The 20941-nt window shown below is 36.0% G+C and overlaps 1 protein-coding gene across 2 annotated transcripts in view; it reads left to right on the top strand.

Annotated features, from left to right (window-relative positions):
- nmo (serine/threonine-protein kinase nemo) overlaps positions 1 to 20941 on the top strand; it is a 283418-nt gene that overhangs the window by 180998 nt on the left and 81479 nt on the right. For both annotated transcript variants that reach the window (XR_012458383.1, XM_074127876.1), the window contains exon 3: positions 12133 to 12188. Coding sequence is in view for 1 of the 2 variants with exons in the window: in XM_074127876.1 (XP_073983977.1) it covers positions 12133 to 12188 (56 nt within the window). In the remaining variant the exon portion in view is untranslated. The remainder of the gene's footprint in view (positions 1 to 12132; positions 12189 to 20941) is intronic.

Genomic DNA, 20941 nt, shown 5'->3' with positions numbered 1-20941 from the left:
AAATCCTTCCTAATTCGCGCTACCTCTCTCTGGAATTCCTTACCATCATCTGTCCGCCATGCTCCTACCCTTTCCATCTCTAAATCCCTTCTGTCCAATCATCTCCTTTCTACCCAGCTTCCTCCGAAATAATAATTGAATGCATTTATTTCCTTAATTTTAATTCTTATTTTTGTAAATACTTGCCTATTTTTTGTGTAAAATACAGACCAAAACCAAGTAGGGCCTTCAAATTGTATATGTATTTATTCTAAGGGGACCAATAGTCCCAGGATAATGAATTTATTTTTGCTGTTCATTATTTTTGGTGACTGATTCATAGTTAACAGTAGGATGAAAAAATAAATGACAGTTTTCAGTCGCGATACATTTATTCTGCCGAGCTTTCGACCTAGGGACTATGTCATCTTCAGGAGATGACAGAAGACATACCAACCCTTTAATGATGTAAAATATTACTTTGTAAACTAGCCCTGAAGATGACCTAGTCCCTAGGTCGAAAGCTCGGCAGAATAAATGTATCACGACTGAAATCTCAATTATTTTTTCCATCCCCATGAATTTATTTTTGTTCATTGATTCATTCACTTTCTTGTACTGCAATTAGCGTAAAAAAGACAACTTTTTTGGAAACGAAAAACTGCTTAGTTTATCCAGTAAATTGGTCTTTCCGTTTTTTTGAGCATAAAGTATGCTACTTTGGACAAACAATTAACTTGATATCCTCACACCATACCGAAAATCATGGATGCTGTCAAAGATTTCTGCACAAACGATTCAAACTTACTTTTTACAAAAACTTTGTTGCGATCTATGTACTAGAGGTTTGGGGGCGCGTTTCCGATATTTATTGTTGTAAATTCAACTATATTTTGTTGCTATTTCAGTGTTCAGAAGAAAACATTGTTGAAATCGATTTTCTCTTCATCGAATTGTTTAATCAACCTCTGATAATGGATGAATGTTCGAAACTGGTCAGATATACAATAAATATGCGTGCTATACCCTCTAAGTTGGATCTAACTAAGATAAAAAAGTTTGAGATACCCGTTTTGAGTGTTCACTATTATCGTGTTCAGAGGGCTTCCTCAACAAATATCTGTTTCCGGTAAAACTAAATTTACTATTAGATTAAGAGAGACTAAACAAAAAACGGAAACCTATGTTTGCAATTGTAATACAATTCTTCAATGGATCGACTTTTTATTAAACTAAGTGAACCAGTAAGTAATGTCCACAGGCCTACTGTGTGTAGTACATCTAAAGTGGAGTTCAATGACGTATTGGCCAACTTCATATTTTCCTCTGTACTTGAGTGACGTCACTTAAAAGTTTTTTTCTAAAATCATTACTTTTTTCCAATAAAAATGTTATTACTCAGAAAGTTTTAGTCCGAATTCGATTATGATGACACGGTTAGAAAGACAGATAAATTTTCTAAAAATTGACACCATTTCGAAGCATAAGTTATTCTCCAAACAGCCTCAATCTTCCTCCTGGATACTGGGAAAATAAAAGTAGTCGAAATTTTTAAGAAAACTCATTAGGTCCTTACGTGATCATTATCTGACCTAGGTGCTGGCACTTTTTATAAACGTTTCTTTGTCTAACGGGCTTTTAAACGGTATGATCATTTTCCAGGATTCCTTTTATCTTCGTATGAGAAATTACGTTTGTTTTGCAAGAAAACGTGTTCACGAACATTCAACAGTGTTAGTTTATCAAGTTGTTTAATTCATTGAAAACTCTTTTAGATTGACCAGTAGTCAATTTTTAAAGTAGATTGTCTTAAAATAAGGAAGTCAGAGGTTACAAATTGCACTTACAAAACTTTCTGAGTAATAACATTTTAATTGGAAAAAAGTAATGATTTTAGAAAAAAAAAATTAAAGTGACGTCATTCAAGAACAGTGGAAAATATGAAGTTGGCCAATACGTCATTGAACTCCACTTTAGATGTACTACACACAGTAGGCCTATGGACAATACTTACTGGTTCACCCTGTATACATAGATCGTTCGTACCCTTAGTTTTATCATTCATGCTTTAAATTTTCTATTCAATGAATTACAATATCTATTTATTGCTATCAGGGCTTCTGGAGAACTATTTCTGTTCCCGCATTAAGTACCCGCATCAGATTGTTCCTTCCGATTATTAACTTTAATAAAGTTTAATACTTCATAATAAGAGAATTTGTTTGAACAATTATTATCTTATTCTACTGATATTCAGTCCATTTTATCTCACTTTAGAGCAGATTTTAGAATTTTCGAGGTTAAAACCGGAAATACCTGTTTCCCAAGTCTACTGAGTCTGGAAAAAAAGTGCAGCGGTCTTTTCTAAAGTGCATTATACAGTTCTAACACTGTATATCATATGTGTAGCCAAGAGTTTCGCTGTAATGTGCCATTTGTATACAATGTACCGCCGCACAATCCTATAAAGCAATTCGGATTAAATTTGAAAGTGAAAATTCCCAATTTGAAGAATGTAAACCAAGCGGAAGTGTCTTATTTGCTGAAAAATTGTAGAAGATAGCGTTTCCACCCCCTTCCGGAAATGGTTCCAAGATTGCCGTTCTTTAGAGTCCCAAAATTCTAACATCTGGTGAAATTTTTGATTATTAAATGTCTAACCCAAAATTCAGAGTAGTAAAAAAAACAAAAATCAGCACACCGGAAACAGGTCTTTATAGAAACTCTTTTTCACATAAATTTTCTAGTCAGTTGACCAAGACTTTAGGTCAAAAACGTGTTTTAGCCCGATTTGGTTTTAACCTTTTTTTCTCAGAGAACGTAATGTGGTTTTTGGGGCAGCTATGACGTCAGTTTTTCCTTCAAAAGTAATATTTAATTTACCATGTTATTGAAATCAACCTAATTATATGTTTCAATAAAATTTAATTAAAAAATAAATTTTAATTAATTTATGAAACCAAATCTCAAAATATTACTTTTACTTTTCGCCGCATCCTGCGATCTACTATGACTCAATTCCAATTCCTCTTGCCAATCTTGTCTGTTATCTTGGGCTGTATTTCTGCCAAAAGACTGACTTGGAATCCGCACACACGACTTACAACGAACTGAAGTTAACAGACGTTATCCACTGCTTAAAAGACTACTAGACAAACTGATCAAATCTTTCACTTAATAACAAACGACTGATTTACAATTCTATACTGAAAACCCGCCTGGATTGAACTGTGGGGTTCAACGAAACGCTCCAATCTTCACAGAATTCAAATCTCTTCTCAGTCTAAAATTCTCCACAATATCGTTAAACGGCTCCACTATTCCAATCTAAACTATGCACACAGACCTGGAAATTCCCGTTTGTAGCTCCAGATTGGCAGGAACTCGTCTATAAAAGTTTTCATCCAGAACTTGCACTCTCATTCCAATCCATCTTGTCCGCCATTTATCATCTCATCAGACGATTAAAAATCAGCCAATGGCCTCGCGATTTTCTCTCATCCTGGGTGACGACTTAGGGAGTGTTTTCACTGGTTAACTTCTCCCCTCAATTAGTGGAGTTTGTAGTGGTGTCAGCTATTGTCATTGTTACTTTCAGCTGGTGTAACTTAACAAATAAATTAAAAAATAAAAAATGTACATAGTTTATTATAGAATCAATCGGGTTAGATTTTTTTAAAAAAATCGATTAATTTAATCAATCTATTTAAATAATATAATTAATAAATGCATTTATTGATTAAAAGTAATTTAATCGATAACAAGTATACCTAATTATATGTTGTAACTTATTAATTGAATTATGTCGTCACTTGGTTTTTCTCCCCTCTCTACAGTTCTTCTTGCATACCTTCTAATAATTACTCATGTTCACATAAATTAAATATTTAAACACTTTATCAAAATATCAACTAATCAACATACACACAGACATATATGTCAGGGTATATATAACTGAAATAAATATTGATTTATATACGTAGTTTAACCTCCATTTGTCTAGTTAGTTGCCTCCTTGTTATATTATTGCTTTTTCAAGATGACTTGTTTCAAATACGAAGAGAACTAATCTTCATACAGATATTTGGTTTGTGAGATATCACTATTTATTATTAGATGGTGTTTTTACTTTTACTCTACCAGTAAGGGAAGGTATTTTGGTTGTGTAGGTTATCGTCTTTTAAATTTTCAGCCGGAAATATCTGTCTACTGTGTACGAAAAAGATGTGAGTCTGTCTGTTAGTAGCCATCGTCACCAAAAAACGAAAACTCGTCGATATTTCCGTTTGCTAAGATGCCCAATAGAGTGTACAATATACAGCGTGTTCATTTTAAGACGGCTCAAATGCCGTTCATGCTTAAACGGTTGATCTGAGCAAAAAATGGTAGAGGAAAAATTTGTTGCCCGTCACCTCTAGTTTCAGAATATGTGACTTGATTTTAGATTCCTGCCCGCATACGCGGCTGACGACTGCGTGAGGGTTCGCAGTTGACCTCCATTTTCATATACACAGTTTTAAAGAGTATAAAAAGTTATGAAAGAAACCGGAAACTGCAATTCGATATCTTCAAAATTAAAGGTGCTAGGCCATTTCAAAATCTGGTATTTATTAATCATATTTCAATATTTTAACTTGTTATCAAAGAGAAAGAAGAGCACGCGATAGGTCATTTTTATGTATTTTTTCATCCCCTTTCTCCTAAAAATATTGCCAAGGCAGTAAAGCTAGTATTTTTCTTAATATCGGGATACTAGATCTTAATACGCAGCTTGTGTAGCATCTACTGTGCCTTCAAAGGTGCCTCCTCAGATACAGAGAACAGTTGATAACCTCAAGGCTAAACTGGCTTGCAAGCCACAGGAGGCACCTTTGAAGGCTCAGTATATGCTTCTCAAGTTGAGTAAAGTGCATTATTTGATAAATTAAGGAATAAGTTTGATCCTTTACATGAAAGATATTGATCACTTAAATATGTGGCAGGAGGTTTCCAGTTTTTTTTTTGGTAATTAAACGCAACTCTCCCAAAATTACCAAATAATTATTAAACCTTCATGTTTGTAACAGATGTAAAATTAATTTTAAGCCATTTTGTGTATGCTTGAGAACATCTAAAGCTCTTAACATTTGATTTTTCTTAGAAAAATCACTCGGAAAACTACTTATTTCCCGATATTAAGAAAAATACTAGCTTTACTGCCTTGGCAATATTTTTAGTAGAAAGGAGATGAAAAAATACATAAAAATGACCCATCGCGTGCTCTTCTTTCTCTTTGATAACAAGTTGAAAAATTGAAATATAATTAATAAATACCAGATTTTGAAATAGCCTAGCACCTTTAATTTTGAAGATATCGAATTGCGTATATGTACATATACACTCTAAAGCTGTGTATATGAAAATGGGGGTCAACTGCGAACCCTCACTTTTGGTCGCGCGTTAGCCGCGTATGCGGGCAGAAATCTAAAATCAAGTCACATATTCTGAAACTAGAGGTGTCAGGCAACAAATTTTTCCTCTACCATTTTTTGCTCAGATTAACCGTTTAAGCATGAAATGCATTTCAGCCGTCTTAAAATGAACACCCTGTATAGTGCTTCTAATGTGCCAATTTGTTGTTGTAATAGACGATCCTTATCTCTTATGTTACTGTTAATGTGCATTTAAAATTGAATCTTAAGGAATTTTCTTTTACCGGAAGTCCTTCTTTACTCATTTTTTTTAGGTACCAGTTTTGAAATGTTTCAAACCTTTTACCAATAAGGTCTTCATCCGTCTTTGCTCTTTGTATTTGTACGTGAAGCTTTAACAGAAAATAACATTAGTTAGAATTAAATTTTTCAGGCAATTTGAGACTTTGAAAAACTATTTACTGAAGCAAGTGATAGTTTAATTTGTCCCCATCCCGCCAATTTTATTTACCATGAAAAATGTAACAGCTGTAACAAATCAGCAGGTGGGTGATGATTGCTACATCTACAGCCATATTAACATTCGCAATTCTTCCCCAAAAAAATATTTAGCTAGCTCATTTATGTTTGTTTGTCCATAACAGATAGACGTGATAGACCTATAGAAAAATAATTACTAGAAATAGTTTAAAAATAACCTTTTAAGATACTTAAGTTCACAATTTTTTACGTTGCAGTCTAATTTTATTACAACCTGTCTGCAAACAAAATAAAGACGATAAATTATATTTATTATTCAGCAAATTTATTACACTTCCGGTTAACTTTGAAATAAATAAATACATGCGAAGAGTGGGGGGTGGAAGGTATAATCTGGCAATGGTTCAAGGTCATTTCGTAGTTTCCCCCCTCCAAGCATTGTACAGCATCTTTCACAGCTGAGATTTGACCAGTTAATGAAGAGAGGTGGTCAACCTTTCAAGGAATTTAAAAAAAAAAAATCTTATCGTATTATCTGGAAAAAGAAAAAACTTGACTTCCTCTTAATTCTAGTCAAAGGATCTTTGCCTAATTTTCGAAATAAAAGTATTCGACGTCAAGTAATAGAGATTTTTAAGAGGTCCATTGATTACGAAAAAAATATGTTGGTACTTAGAAATTTTGTATTCTTTCGACCTGTTCGATTACGAAAGTCGAAATCTAATAAACCGGAAGTGCATATATTTTTGGCAAATATCTCGCAAGAATTTTCTTTACTGACTTTCTTTTTACTAATCTTTATTTTCTCTTTCTCTCGTAAAGCATTGAAAGATAAACTGATCTTAGAAAATCCATTTTTCATCTGTAGAGTTTCCCTTGCTTACAGCAAAGCCTTCTCTAGGATTGTTTTAAAGTGAATTTTCGTAGAAAAAGTGATTAAATTTAAAAAGCTATGCGAATGCTAATGTTTACTGAAAAATCTTGAAACCTTTTTTTTTCGAGGAATTGTTGGAAACTCAAAAATAAAAGATGTCCGAAGTCCAAAGAGGTCTTTAATACTTAATTGTGTCTTCTTGTGTCGAAATTTTTGCGTTAAATTCAGAACTTTAGCCTCCTTGAAGTTCTGTATAAGCAGCAGGACCACTGTATATTGTTACATAGAAATGTCACTTTTGAGAAAAGTCTATTTTCTTCCTTTTTCCCCACAAGTGCCGTAAATCAAATTTTCTTTGAAAACTGTTACACATTAAAGTTATAGACCACCCATATATTTTCCAAAACATTTAAAGAAAAATAGGAAAAGTCGTCTTTGTTAAGTGGTACTTCTAGTTGAACTTCCGGTTAAACCAAAACCTTATCACGAACCCCTGGTTTCTTTTAAAGGGCGTGACAAATTTGAGCATTCCACAATTTTTTTTATTTTAATTTTTATTAACCTTGGGCTTTACTTAGACCGAAGACTTTCTTGGAGCCCCCCACACTAGACTTAAAAGAACAGAACTGAACAGACGCTATCGACTACTTAAAAGACTCTTAGACGATAGATCAAAACTCTCTCTCTCTGGACAACAAAAGACTGATTTATACTTCTATTTTGAAACCCATCTGGGCGTATGGAATAGAACTGTAGGGTTCAACCAAACGCTCCAATCTCCGAAAGGATTCAATCGCTACAATCTAAAATACTTCGAGCTATTGTACACGCTCCAATTTAAGTCTCCAACCTGGACTATACACAATGACCTTAACATTCCTTTTATCGCACAAGTCGCTGAAAACACGATACAGAAAACTCCACTTCAACCTGCAATCTCATATAAATCCTCTACCACAAAATCTTACTTCTAGAACTCTTCCTGATAATCCGGACAAGACGTCTTAAGAGACAGCGTGGCCTCGTGATCTCCTCTCTAGTGATGAGAGTTGACTAACAGTCTAATGTTTTAGAGTGTTACCACTGGGTAACTTCTCCACTCATTTACTTCGACTGTTCACTGTTATCATTGTTACGAGGGTCGTTTGAAAAGTTCGTGCAAAGTCAGAGAAATAGCACTACTGGCGCGTATCGAGGTTATGTTTAATTAGTAGCATCTCTTGGAAGAACACACACCAAGTTTCAGCCAGATCGGTCTATTTCTTTGTGTTTGGCATTCGTTTGAATCGAGGAAGTCGAGTGATTTTCAAAAAATGGACGAAAAAGAATTTCATGTGTTGATTAAACACTACTTTATGAAAGGCAAAACGCTTCAGGAGACTGAAGAGAAGCTTGATAAACATTATGGTGACTCTGCACCTTCGATTAGAACAGTTTATAAGTGGTTTCAAAATTTTCGGAGTGGCCATATGGGCACAAGTGACGCTGAACGTTCTGGACGCCCTGTTGAGGTTACTACTCCAGAAATCATTGATAAAATCCATGATATGGTGATGGATGAGAGAAGAGTGAAGGTGCGTGAGATTGCTAGTGCTGTGGGCATCTCGAATGAACGGGTACATAATATTTTGCATCAACATTTGGACATGACAAAGCTATCCGCAAGATGGGTGCCGCGATTGCTCACGCTTGACTAAAAACGAAATCGTGTGAAGTGTTGCAAGGACGGTTTGCAGCTTTTCCAGAAGTATCCGCAGGACTTTAAGCGTCGTTTCGTCACTGTGGATGAAACATGGATACATCACTACACTCCTGAGACCAAAGAACAATCTAAACAATGGGTTACCAAGAGGGAATCTGCGCCAAAAAAGGCGAAGACCGTTCCTTCGGCCGGAAAGATTATGGCGACTGTCTTTTGGGATTCGCAAGGAATAATCTTCATCGACTATCTGGAAAAGGGTAAAACTATTACAGGTGCATATTATTCATCGTTATTGGACCGTTTAAAAACTGAGCTGCAAGAAAAACGCCCACGATTGGCCCGCAAAAAAGTCCTTTTCCATCACGATAACGCACCAGCTCACACCTCAGCAGTTGTGGTCGCAAAATTAATGGAAATAGGGTTCCAACTCGTTTCACATACCCCCTATTCACTAGACTTGGCTCCCTCGGACTACTATTTGTTCCCCAATATGAAGAAATGGCTGGCGGGAAAAAGATTTTATTCAAACGAGGAGGTGATTGCAGAAACGAATAGCTATTTTTCAGACTTGGACAAATCCTATTATTCGGAAGGGATCAACAAACTAGAGCAGCATTGGACGAAGTGTATAAGCCTAAAAGGAGACTATGTTGAAAAATAAAAAAGGTTTACCCCAAAAAATGAAGTAGTTTTTATTTTTGCACGGACTTTTCAAACGACCCTCGTATAGCGCTGACGCTACGTTTTTTGTACTCGCGTATTTTTCTAAGCAGTTATTTCCGTTCAAAAACTCAAAATCAAAAATTTGCACCATTCCAAATACGCGATCTTCTTAACGCGATGTAAGGGAAAGTGAAAAAAATAAAATAAATTATTTTAATAATAAATAAAATAAATACGTATTAGTTACGAGAGATAGTTCCTTCATCACACTCCAGTTGTTGTTCCAGTGAAAGCGTGGAAACCCAGTTAGCCGAGGTTTCCACACTCTGTCATACTTTTTTTATCTTCCAAACTCTTTTCATGGCTCCTTCATCCCCACCCCTCCACTATCATTCCCTCATACATAACGCAGTTACACACACCCAAAACAGTGCTCTGTAATTGCACGTTCATTTACACACACCCAAAACAGTGCTCTGTAATTGCACGTTCATTTACACACACCCAAAACAGTGCTATGTATTTACACGTTCATTATGTTTATCTCTTGTTCACACAGCTTTTTTTTTGCAAAACTTGTTTCTTTTTTTTTTGTAAGCTTGATGACCAAAAAAGTGGGCGTGCACTCATTAGCCCATTAAATAAAAGCTTACACGAATGTGAGCTTAAAAATGACCCCTGGGTTAATGTGTACCAAAAAGTTGTGGGGATCATTATTTCCGTTGTGAATACGTTCAGGTTCGCCCTACTCGATAAATATCGTGGATTTGATTTATCGTAACACGTCATACTATTTCCATGTCCGGTATTGGACTTTCATTCACCATCAGAGGTAGTTTAATCAGTTTAGTGTTGAGATTTTCACTTCATTTAAGTATCCGTCTCCCTCTAAACATGCTGTCTCAATGAGACGGTTTACATGGTGTGTATATAAGTAATTCAAACTGCGTAAAACAATTTTTGCAAAATGGAGTCCCTTATTTTGAAAAGATTCCTGTAAGGTCTGTACCTCAATTTGAAACATCATCTGAGAGAGTGCGTTGAAATAGGTTTTTTGTACACAGCAGCCATCTTGTACCCATGCAGTGGTGTACTGGGTGGTCCGCTTTTGTAATTCTTTTAAAGCAGGGGTGTCTGTCAAAACTGGTGGCCCTCCGGAGGCCTATTTCTTTATGGCCCCACGATGTACTGGAAAATAAAATGAAAATAGTAAAAAGTTTTCTATGAAGGAAATAGCGCTTAGTGCGGGGAAATCGAGGCAAAATATCGTACACACAATTCACCAGTTTCCGTTAACTACTGAAGACGATTATACAAAGTGGCCCAGGGCCTTTCCTGTTTAAACGCGCTGACTTAGTTCCAGCGACGTTTTGGAAGCCAATGCCACTCTCAGTGGAATTCCAAAATGTTTTAAAAGACAAAGTAGGAATACCCAAAATATATCCCTCATTTAGCTGAGAAATCTCCCAAAATGTTGATAAACTTGCAAAGGAAGCCACCAATAGTGGGGGCAAATGGCTAATTATAAATTACCACACACCGATATCAAGTGTATAATTGCAAAAGCAGCACTACAAAAAATGGCCAGACAGATTACAGTAATGGTAATAAAGGAAGATTCTATAAAACTATGGCAGATCAGTTACCTTGGTTAAGGGGAACTGTCACTAATAAATGGGTTGTTACGACAATAAGCAGGCTGAGAGCGAACCACGTGGTGTGCGGATCGTATCTTCACAGGATCAACTAAAGGTCCTCTCTCCTCTTTGCGTAGATTTCAATGAGGAGGAGGATTTCAAACATATAATAACGATATTTCCACGTTATGTGGTAGAAAGGAAATGAATGTTTGACGACATATACAGGTATTTAGATGCACCATTTCGCTACGAAGACATACGTAATATTCTCCACCAACATCTATGTGCTTAAGTCTATAGCAGAGCTAGCAATGAAATATGAATGTATTTAAAAGTTATAGCCGAATTAGAATGAATGCAAGAAAATGATTAGAGAAGGATTACGTGATTTTAATTTAGGTTAAGCTATAAGGATGGCAGGAATATAGAGTACTGATCCATCCTTTAGTTGTAAGTTTGTATGTAAATAGTTGTATATAGTAGAGGGATGAATGTGTGAAGCGAATATATTTATAAGTAAGAATGGAGAGTGAGTGATATTCTAGTGATAGACATCTAGTAATAAAAATCCCAAAATGTTTGCTGTACTAATGTTTGGAGTTACGTCCTTGTCTGAGCAACTATTTCCATCCAGGAAATTAAATAAAACTGCATACAGCAGATCAAGATTGACTGGATAAACATCTATCTACTTTGGTGAAGATTGCCTGTACTCAGTCTCTGAGAATCCCCAGATATTGGAAAACTAGGGAAAAAGTTTGTAAATATGTTTGTGGCCAGCGTGAATCTTGTCTGTTGCTGTACCAAGTTTGACCCCCCCCCCTGCTTTAAAGTCTAATTGAGGGTGCTAAATGGACAATATGTAGCCAATGATGATCATCTTAAGCCGAATATTCAGCCAATCGCCTCCCTCCGCTTTTCGTACTTTAAATACTTTTTAAAATACTTTAATTTACAAGTATTTTTTCTCTCTCTCTGAAGTCATTAAATGACTCTCATAATTTAATAATTTTCTCTAATTACCGTCCTGCAATGAGTAGAAATGTTCCCATAAATTAAAAATGATAAAAATCTTCTCATTTTTTTTTTATGATAAACATGGCAAATTTAATTAATTTAATGAATCTTACAAAGTATAGGGTTTCATAGCGTCATTTTTTCTGTCTCTTTAATTAGAAAAATAACTTATTAATTTACAAGAAAAAAATTTAACTTTATCTAGCTTTGGTTTCTTGAGAAAGTGTTTCAATTGAATAGGAAGTTTTTCCTGAAGGAATAATAATTCTATTCTAAGATAGATGTTGCTCCTAGATTCTAGAATAAAGTAGATGATATTCAATCTCTCTTTTGTTCTGATTTCATTATTCTCTTCTTTTCTTTCAGGTTCTATCTGCCCAGGACATTTTGCAACCGCCCCATTTGGACTTCTTCCAAGAAATGTATCCTTTAATGATCGCTTTGTTTTAAATTATTTTTAAAAAAAATAATAATTCCCTGGAATTGATTATTACTTTATTAGACTTCCCAAGGTAAGTGGAGATTATTATAATTTGTGTTTTATTGAAAAGAAAAAAAGATATGCATATTTTTTTTTGTTTAATCTAATGAAATTTGCAGTAAAGTATGTTTGCTAGTCGCCCCGGTAGCCGAGCGGTTAGAGGCTAGACCCGCAAAGCTAAGATGTATTGCGGTGTTAGGCTATATTCCCCGGTCTATACCTTTAATGGTTAATATGAGAAATTTATAGTTAAGTAAGTTTGCTTGTCGCCACGATAGCCGAGCGGTTAGAGGCTAGACCCGCAAAGCTAAGATGTATTGCGGTGTTAGGCTATATTCCCCGGTCTATACCTTTAATGGTTAATATGAGAAATTTATAGTAAAGTATGTTTACTAGTCGCCACGGTAGCTGAGCGGTTAGATGCTAGACCCGCAAAGCTAAGATGTATTGCGGTACTAGGCTATATTCCCCGGTCTATACCTTTAATGGTTAATATGAGAAATTTATAGTAAAGTATGTTTGCTAGTCGCCACGGTAGCCGAGCGGTTAGAGGCTACACCCGCAAAGCTAAGATGTATTGCGGTACTAGGCTATATTCCCCGGTCTATACCTTTAATGGTTAATATGAGAAATTTACAGTAAAGTATGTTTGCTAGTCGCCACGGTAGCCGATCGGTTAGAGGATAGACCTGCAAAGCTAAGATGTATTGCGGTACTAGGCTATATTCCCCGGTCTATACCTTTAATGGTTAATATGAGAAATTTATAGTAAAGTATGTTTGCTAGTCGCTAGTCTTGGCCTAGACTACTTGACAATCACTCTAGTTTTAGATCACAGAATAAATGTCTTTTTTATCTACTCCTAAATGCCGATGTGGGCAACTCCTGAATTGAACTCAATGGTAGAGCTAAAAGAGAATACAAACTTAACACTCAAAAATTCTTCCTCGAATTGCTGGCATTACTTTTTTTGAGTAGATAAACTGACTGTTAATACATAACTCAAGATTCTGCTCATAACTTAACTTACCGAAGCGCCAACAATCCATTTCCGCCGAAACTCTAATCCTTTACTAGTAGCAAATCCATCTACAAGCACTCTTCTGTCCAAATCTTGAAAGAACGTTAAGACACCAGTGGTCTCGCTAGAAGGAATGATAATCTTCCAAAATGGCGGAATCCTAACGAGATAAGAAATGGAGAAGGATAAAACTTTTGAGCATTCAACAGTCTCCATAGCAACACTTGACCTGAAAGTTGTACTAAATCCTCGCATTATAAAAATTAATCTTTTCTAAGTGAGTATAGACATTTTCAATAGATAAATGGGTACAGTCTCCGCGATCATGTGGGTTATTGTACATCGATGATGACTGTACTATGATGATAAGAGCCTTTACAAGGGTTTTGGTGAATGTGGTTTTATCTGGTGTGTGTGTGTGTGTAACGCCCTAGGGAGAATGCGCCTCTGATGGTGAAGTCAAGGCGAGAGTGTGTTAAAGCTAGAAGAAGGGCATGGAGGATGATGTTCTCTGGAAGCTGTTCCAGTAAAGGCTAGATGCTGTAGGGTTCGTGTTATTGCTAGCCGTACGGTCGACAGGGACCAAGTTCTATCCGCTCTTCCTTCATTTGATCACATACACACAGATGTGCATATATACACTTCTCTACTACAACTACAACAGCGGTCGTAAACCCCCTCCCATCAAGAAAACCATTGCTATCTTGGATGCCCTGGATTTCTCTACATATAGCATTTCTTTACGCTATATTCGTCCTTCATGCTTCGAAAAATGGTTCTACTTAGACTAGAATTAAGAACAGAACTAAAAAAAAGTTGCAGAGTTAAGGTTAAAAACGAAAATTCGGAGTGAAACACAAAAGAAAACGGAAGTATACGTAACCTTCCCATCTGAAAAGCTTCGCTGACCATCTGTTCACCAATCACATGTACAACGGAAGTTGATGGAAATTATCACTAACAAATTAGACGTAATCAGTCGCTAACCTACTAATTTTACTATCTAGCTGGCTGTGGTTTTAATTTCCTTCCCCAAAGTTTTTTAGATGGACATTATTTTGTTGTGAGAAATGGAGTTTTTTTTTTTTTTTACGACCGCGATTGTGATAATGTTACGTGTGCTGCACTAATTTTATAGCCCACGACAAGCGAACCATATGTTCCCTTAGCAAACCACAAATGGCTGGCGAACGAAAGACGTCAGTAAAAAAGAAATCAACAACATTCTTTTAGTAGAACTTCCGGTGAATCTTTGGGTATTTCCGTCGAATTTAATTAGTCTATTTCTCTTTTTGTAAGCAGTTTGTACCTGGCTGCATCATGCTAAGAATGTGAGCACTTTCAATGATCTCAGAAGATAGTAGCAGATCATCAAATGGTTAACCGTAGTGCCCACGATCTTGTTGGAAATCGAGTCCATATTCCAAGAATTCCAAGAGCTAACCACTTTCCGTAAGCTACAGCACCGAAAGATTGTGACAGTTTCTTCATTAGTTCTTAACTGCAACTACGTGTTCTTGGTCCTCTTTGCAAATTCTCCTTTGTGGGTATTACTGGAAAATTTTTGGAACTATATGTTTTCTAAGATTCTCATGGAAAAGCTTTGTTTGTGTATATGTTGCAGGAAGTTTGGGACTATGTGTTCTAAGACTTCCTGTTCTTCGACCACTTTTTACAAATTCTCCCTTTGTGGGTATTACTGGGAAGTTTTTGGAACTACGTATATGTTTTCTAAGATTCTCATAGAAAAGCTTAGTTTGTGTATATGTTGCAGGAAGTTTGGGACTATGTGTTCTAAGACTTCCTGTTCTTCGACCACTTTTTACAAATTCTCCCTTTGTGGGTATTACTGGAAAATTTTTGGAACTATATGTTTTCTAAGATTCTCATGGAAAAGCTTTGTTTGTGTATATGTTGCAGGAAGTTTGGGACTATGTGTTCTAAGACTTCCTGTTCTTCGACCACTTTTTACAAATTCTCCCTTTGTGGGTATTACTGGGAAGTTTTTGGAACTACGTATATGTTTTCTAAGATTCTCATAGAAAAGCTTAGTTTGTGTATATGTTGCAGGAAGTTTGGGACTATGTGTTCTAAGACTTCCTGTTCTTCGACCACTTTTTACAAATTCTCCCCCTTTGTGGGTATTACTGGAAAGTTTTTGGAACTATATGTTTTCTAAGATTCTCATGGAAAGGTTAAGTTTAATGTGTTCTAAGACTTCCTGTTCTTCGACCACTTTTTACAAATTCTCCCTTTGTGGCTATTACTGGAAAGTTTTTGGAACTATATGTTTGCTAAGATTCTCATGGAAAAGCTTAGTTTGTGTATATGTTGCAGGAAGTTTGGGACTATGTGTTTTAAGACTTCCCGTTCTTCCACCACTTTTTACAAATTCTCCCCCTTTGTGGGTATTGCTGGGAAGTTTTGTTGCAGGACGTTCGTATCTTGATACCACTGGCATCTTAAATGACTCAAGTTTTTTTGACCCGATATGTTCGATTAGAATTAGTCATAAAGAGTTTATTAACACTTCTTCAAAACTGATGAAACCTCTTACACAATATATTTCCGTCAAAAATAAATTGGAAAAACCAGACGTATTTTTCCTTATTCAGGCCTAAAAAATAATAAGAAGAAGAAGAATTGCATTTTCATTTAATAGCCATAAATATAAGAATATAAATTTAACTCTCGGTTTTATTTGAAGAGTAACTTAGAAGCGCGTAGTTTTTCATTAAGTTTCCTTTTAGAAAAGCTTTGCTTTAAGGGAAAAAGAGCTAAAACTGTGCTTATGCAATATAATCTGGGATTTTTCCTTTTCATGTTTTCCCAGCAAGTATGTAAGAGATAAGGTTTTTTTTTTTTTTCTCGAGATTGCTACTATTAAATACTGAAGAGTTTGGGTATCAAATAACTAGTGAAAATACTTTTTCCACCCACACATGTAATTTTTTTTACATAAGTTTTTCTTTTTTTTAATTTTTCTTTCATTACTAGTTTTTCTCCTCTTCATTTTGTTTTTCTTTTTATTACCATTTTTTTTTTTATTTTTTGGTAAAAGTAAATATTAATTACTAAACATGTAATTATTTGTACGTGAATGTTTACGCGAAATATTTTTTATTAACTCAAATCAGTTATTAAACATTTTAAACCAACTATGTGTATTCATCCCGTTGTGAAAAAATAACTAAAATTAGGATTCTGGAACTTGTTATTCCCGTAACAATTAAAAAAATACTAAGTATTTTTGATTATACCGGAAATAACAGATTTTAAAAGCCTCTAAATGCGAAACAAAAAATTAAATAAATAAATATTTTAGCTCACTGGTGAGTATATATTTGGTGGATACAATGTATCAAAAAGCTTAACTTCGCTTTTTACTCAGTAAGCTCTTAGGTAAACTTAGTGCTAAGTTTCGAATTTGTTTGTTTTTTTACCTCCAGTACTTTACTGTTAATCAATTGCAGTACCTCATTAAAGTATTGCTATTTCAATACTCTGTACAGTTTTCTCCAATGGTACAATTTAATTGGAGCTTTTAGAGCTTGGCTGAAAATTCTGGTTTTTAAAAAATCGGTGCCGGAAATGCGATTTTAGAAATTGGTATTTCTCTCTCTCACTTGGACCATCGATGATTATTAAACTTGCAATGCTATTGGTTTGATATTTGATCAAATAAACCAATTAAATATTTTTATTTGTATTTTTGACAGATCCGGGTGCGCTACCTTGGGCTTTTTATAGACTAAAGACTCACGCGTGGAACCCACATACTAGACTTAAAAGACCAAGCGGTGACAAAACGTGCGAAACTGCTTTACAGACTACTTGGAAGACGCTCCAAATTGCCCATAGAACTGAAACGCTTGATATACTGTACTATCCTCAAACCTATGTGGACTTACAGGACTAGAGCTGTGGGGTTCAGCCAAACATACAGGACAGTACAGGACATTTCAGTCAAAACTCCTCCGACAGATAGCTGACGCTCCTTTCTACGGTGACTAACCTCTTACTCGTCACAACGACCTCAACATCCCCCATTCGTACCACCAACTCGCCAAGACTAAATACCAAAAAGTTCCATACTGCTCTCTCCACTTGCTCCAATCCTTTAGTACAGTCTCTCGCCTCCTCTGACAATCCTCCTAACAATCCTACTCGCCAACTGAATCGCCAGTGGCCTCCGCGACTTCCTCGCAGTTTGAAGACCTAAAAAATCATATCCTATAGAGAGTGGCACAGTTTGCGTATTTAACTTGGTAATTTACGACTCGGCCCAATCCGATAAATTTGATTAAAATTCACACGTCCAGAGTAAAATTCACTGATGTTGTTACAGTCAGATAGCAGACACCAAAATGTTACACTCTGAGTATGGTCTTCTATAGTTTGTGAAAATAATTTTAATGCTTAGTTGGTAGACTTGGTAGAAGTATCATCCTCTTTGTTCAATTAAATGTTGTGTTATCTTGTGGCCTTTAATATCACCGGGGAGACAGAGAGAGAAAAGTAAGTCTGGACTGTACAGATTGTTTCTCCATAGGGGTGGACAGATGGTTACTTTGGGTGACGTCATAGTTTCTATACACCCTCACTTTGGAGGGCGACCATATCTTCTGTGTGTTCCTCCCACAAGCCCCTCTACATTGTCTCCATGTGCCACCCCCCCTTCGAGCAATCGCACATTAAACACTTATATTCACTACTTCAGAAATTATTACAGCCTCTTGTATCCGTATCCCCAAATTTGGTGTACAAAATCATTCTAAAATACAATTATTATTTATGTAGGCTGTGAAATTGTTGATATTTTCAACAATTTTTATTGATAAATAACTTGAAAGATGCTGCTCTCAGTCACAGCGATCTAACCCGTAAACTGAAGCCATTATCATGCACGTCAACACGTGTATAAAAACGGGACATTTAGGGATTGTTTCATTCCCCAGACTCAGACAAGAATTGAATTAAGATATTTTTCTTTTTTTCAAAATCAATGCGCTCTATCTACGTAATATCATAACAATTGGAAAGATCTGGGAGTCGTTTATGTCGAAAGCGATTACTTCGTAAATCAATTGCAGATTTATATCTAGATCAAACTGTAATACCGGGAGTATTTCGTAAGACTTACGAGTTTTTATGAAGAAATAAAGAGTTTTGGTCGGGAGAGAACACGTAAGGTCTAGAAGAGCATAGCAACGGAAGTGTGGCCCGCTTTGCTTCGGTTAGAATGAAAGCAAAGAATTTTTTGGTCAATTCGTTCCAAAGATCGATCACGCGCTCTCTCCAGGTTACTCTCTGTTCCTACAGGAGGGAAACCTGGATAGTTCGGGGATGGGAAGAATCCTGTTTTAGGGCTCACTGGTGATTAGTTGAGGCTTTCTCTTACTAAGTAGTGGGTTCTGGTTTGGTGTAGTGGTTATGAAGCATGGTTTTGTAAGTGGAAGATTCCCAGTTAGTGTAAGCTACTTTTGTGATTTCAGGTATTTTTTGTTCGGAAAATTGAAAGTGTGATGATTTTCTTTGGAAAATGGTGAAAATTAAGGAAAGTGCTGTGGTGTTCTTTTTTTTCTTTACGAGTCTTTTTTCCCCCCCACAAAAAAGTTGATCCAAAATTTTCTCTGAATTTCTTATTTATATGAAAAGTTTATTTTTGATTCATTTTTCCTCGTAAAATTTGTTTTGGGCATTTTAAACATTTTTTTTGGGCACTTATTTGTGTTACAATCAGCGCATTAGCGCTATAAGTAACAATGATAACCGAGTAACAAATGATAAGGTAACGAGTGGAGAAGTTACCCAGTGGTAACACTCCCAAATATTAGATGGTTAGCCACTCTCTTCACTTGAGAGGAGATCACGAGGCCACTGTCTTTTAAGACGTCTTGTCCGGGTTATCAGAGAGAGTTCTAGAAGAAAGATTTTGAGCAAGAGAATTTATATGAGATTGCAGGCTGAAGTGGAGTTTTCTGTATCGTGTTTTCAGCGACTTCGGTGATAAAAGGAATGTTAAGGTCATTGTGTATAGTCCAGGTTGGAGACTTAAATTGGAGCGTGTACAATAGCTCGAAGTATTTTAGATTGTAGCGATTGAATCCTTTCGGAGATTGGAGCGTTTGGTTGAACCCTACAGTTCTATTCCATACGCCCAGATGGGTTTCAAAATAGAAGTATAAATCAGTCTTTTGTTGTCCAGAGAGAGAGAGTTTTGATCTATCGTCTAAGAGTCTTTTAAGTAGTCGATAGCGTCTGTTCAGTTCTGTTCTTTTAAGTCTAGTGTGGGGGTTCCAAGAAAGTCTTCGGTCTAAGTAAAGCCCAAGGTAGCCGGGCAACGTTCACTACTGGTAGAGGTGTTGTTAGGTTATAGAAGACTGGAGGAAGAGTAGATGCGACGAAGAATGAAGGTGATGTTTTGCGACTTAGTTTCATTAAGATTTATAGCCCATTTCTTGAACCGTTGCTCTAATGAGGAGAGATGAGACTGAAGATTTCTGTGTGCTAGGATAGGATCATGATTAGAGGATAGTAAGGCGGTGTCATCTGCTTATGTGAGAAGTGTAATGTTAGGATCAGTTGGTATGTCTGAAGTGTAAATGGAGTAGAGAATACGACCCAGAATGCTGCCCTGTGGAACTCCAGCGTCGATTGGTTTAAGTGGGGAGAAAGAAGATCCTATTTGCACTCGGAAGTATCTGTCGGTCAAGTAATATTTTACGATTAAATAAAACGTGGCAGGTAAAATATTTTTAAGTTTCCACAAGAGGCCAGTTTTAAACATTTAAGAACATTTTCCTATAAAGTCGAAAATCCATAATAAGATAAAGTTTTGTTCTCCCTAAAGACGTCATAGGAAGCTTCTGATTCCCATTAACTGAATCAATTTTTGAACATCCTCACTGACGTCATCCTAAAAGATCATCTCTTGCACTGAATCCCAAAGCGCCCAGGTTTGACCTTTACAGAAACCAGTTCCACCTTAAACCATCCCAATATGAGCTCAATAATAACATGGTCTATTTAATAACAAGTAATATTAGGCCTTGTAAGGTCTGAAATGTTTGCGGTACAGCTATATAGAAAAAGAATTCAATTCAGCTCCCAGGTTTCTAGCCTTTTCTTTGATTTCCTCTCTTTGTAATTTAGTTTTTAGCGCTGACCACAAGGGTGACCACATTATTCCATCAATATGTCCATCAATATCTCATTCTTTCCTTTTTCTAATTGGCGAGACAAGTTGTAGTGGGAGAGGGAGAATAAAATGAATAACCAATTGTTTTTCTGTTTCTTCTTCTCCTTCTGTTACGTGTAATATAAGCGTGCTTATAATTGGTAACTTCTCACTAGACACTGGTACATCCCTTCTCTACAGACAAGACTTCCACAGACCGACAAAACAGAAGACTATAAACGAACCAGACACACACTTCTTGTATCGGTAGGCAAGGTTGAAGGTTGGCTTATTGTTCGAATAGATATTCCAGTTCAACAACACATTACCAGTGCCTTCTAGAATAAAAACTTAAAGTCAGGTGTAAGTTCTTTTCTATTTTTTATTAATGCTTCTTTTTTTTTTGTATTTCCTGTTCTAACCGACAAAGCTATGGTGCTGTCTGGACACACTTCCTGTTGTTACCGCATTCATCCAAGTGTTACCTTCGGAT

The sequence above is a fragment of the Rhodnius prolixus genome, unplaced genomic scaffold (genome assembly GCF_049639745.1).
Source record: "Rhodnius prolixus isolate KJV_2025 unplaced genomic scaffold, Rpr scaffold_9, whole genome shotgun sequence".
Classification (NCBI taxonomy): Eukaryota; Metazoa; Arthropoda; class Insecta; order Hemiptera; family Reduviidae; genus Rhodnius; species Rhodnius prolixus.
This window is presented reverse-complemented; position numbering and strand designations above follow the sequence as displayed.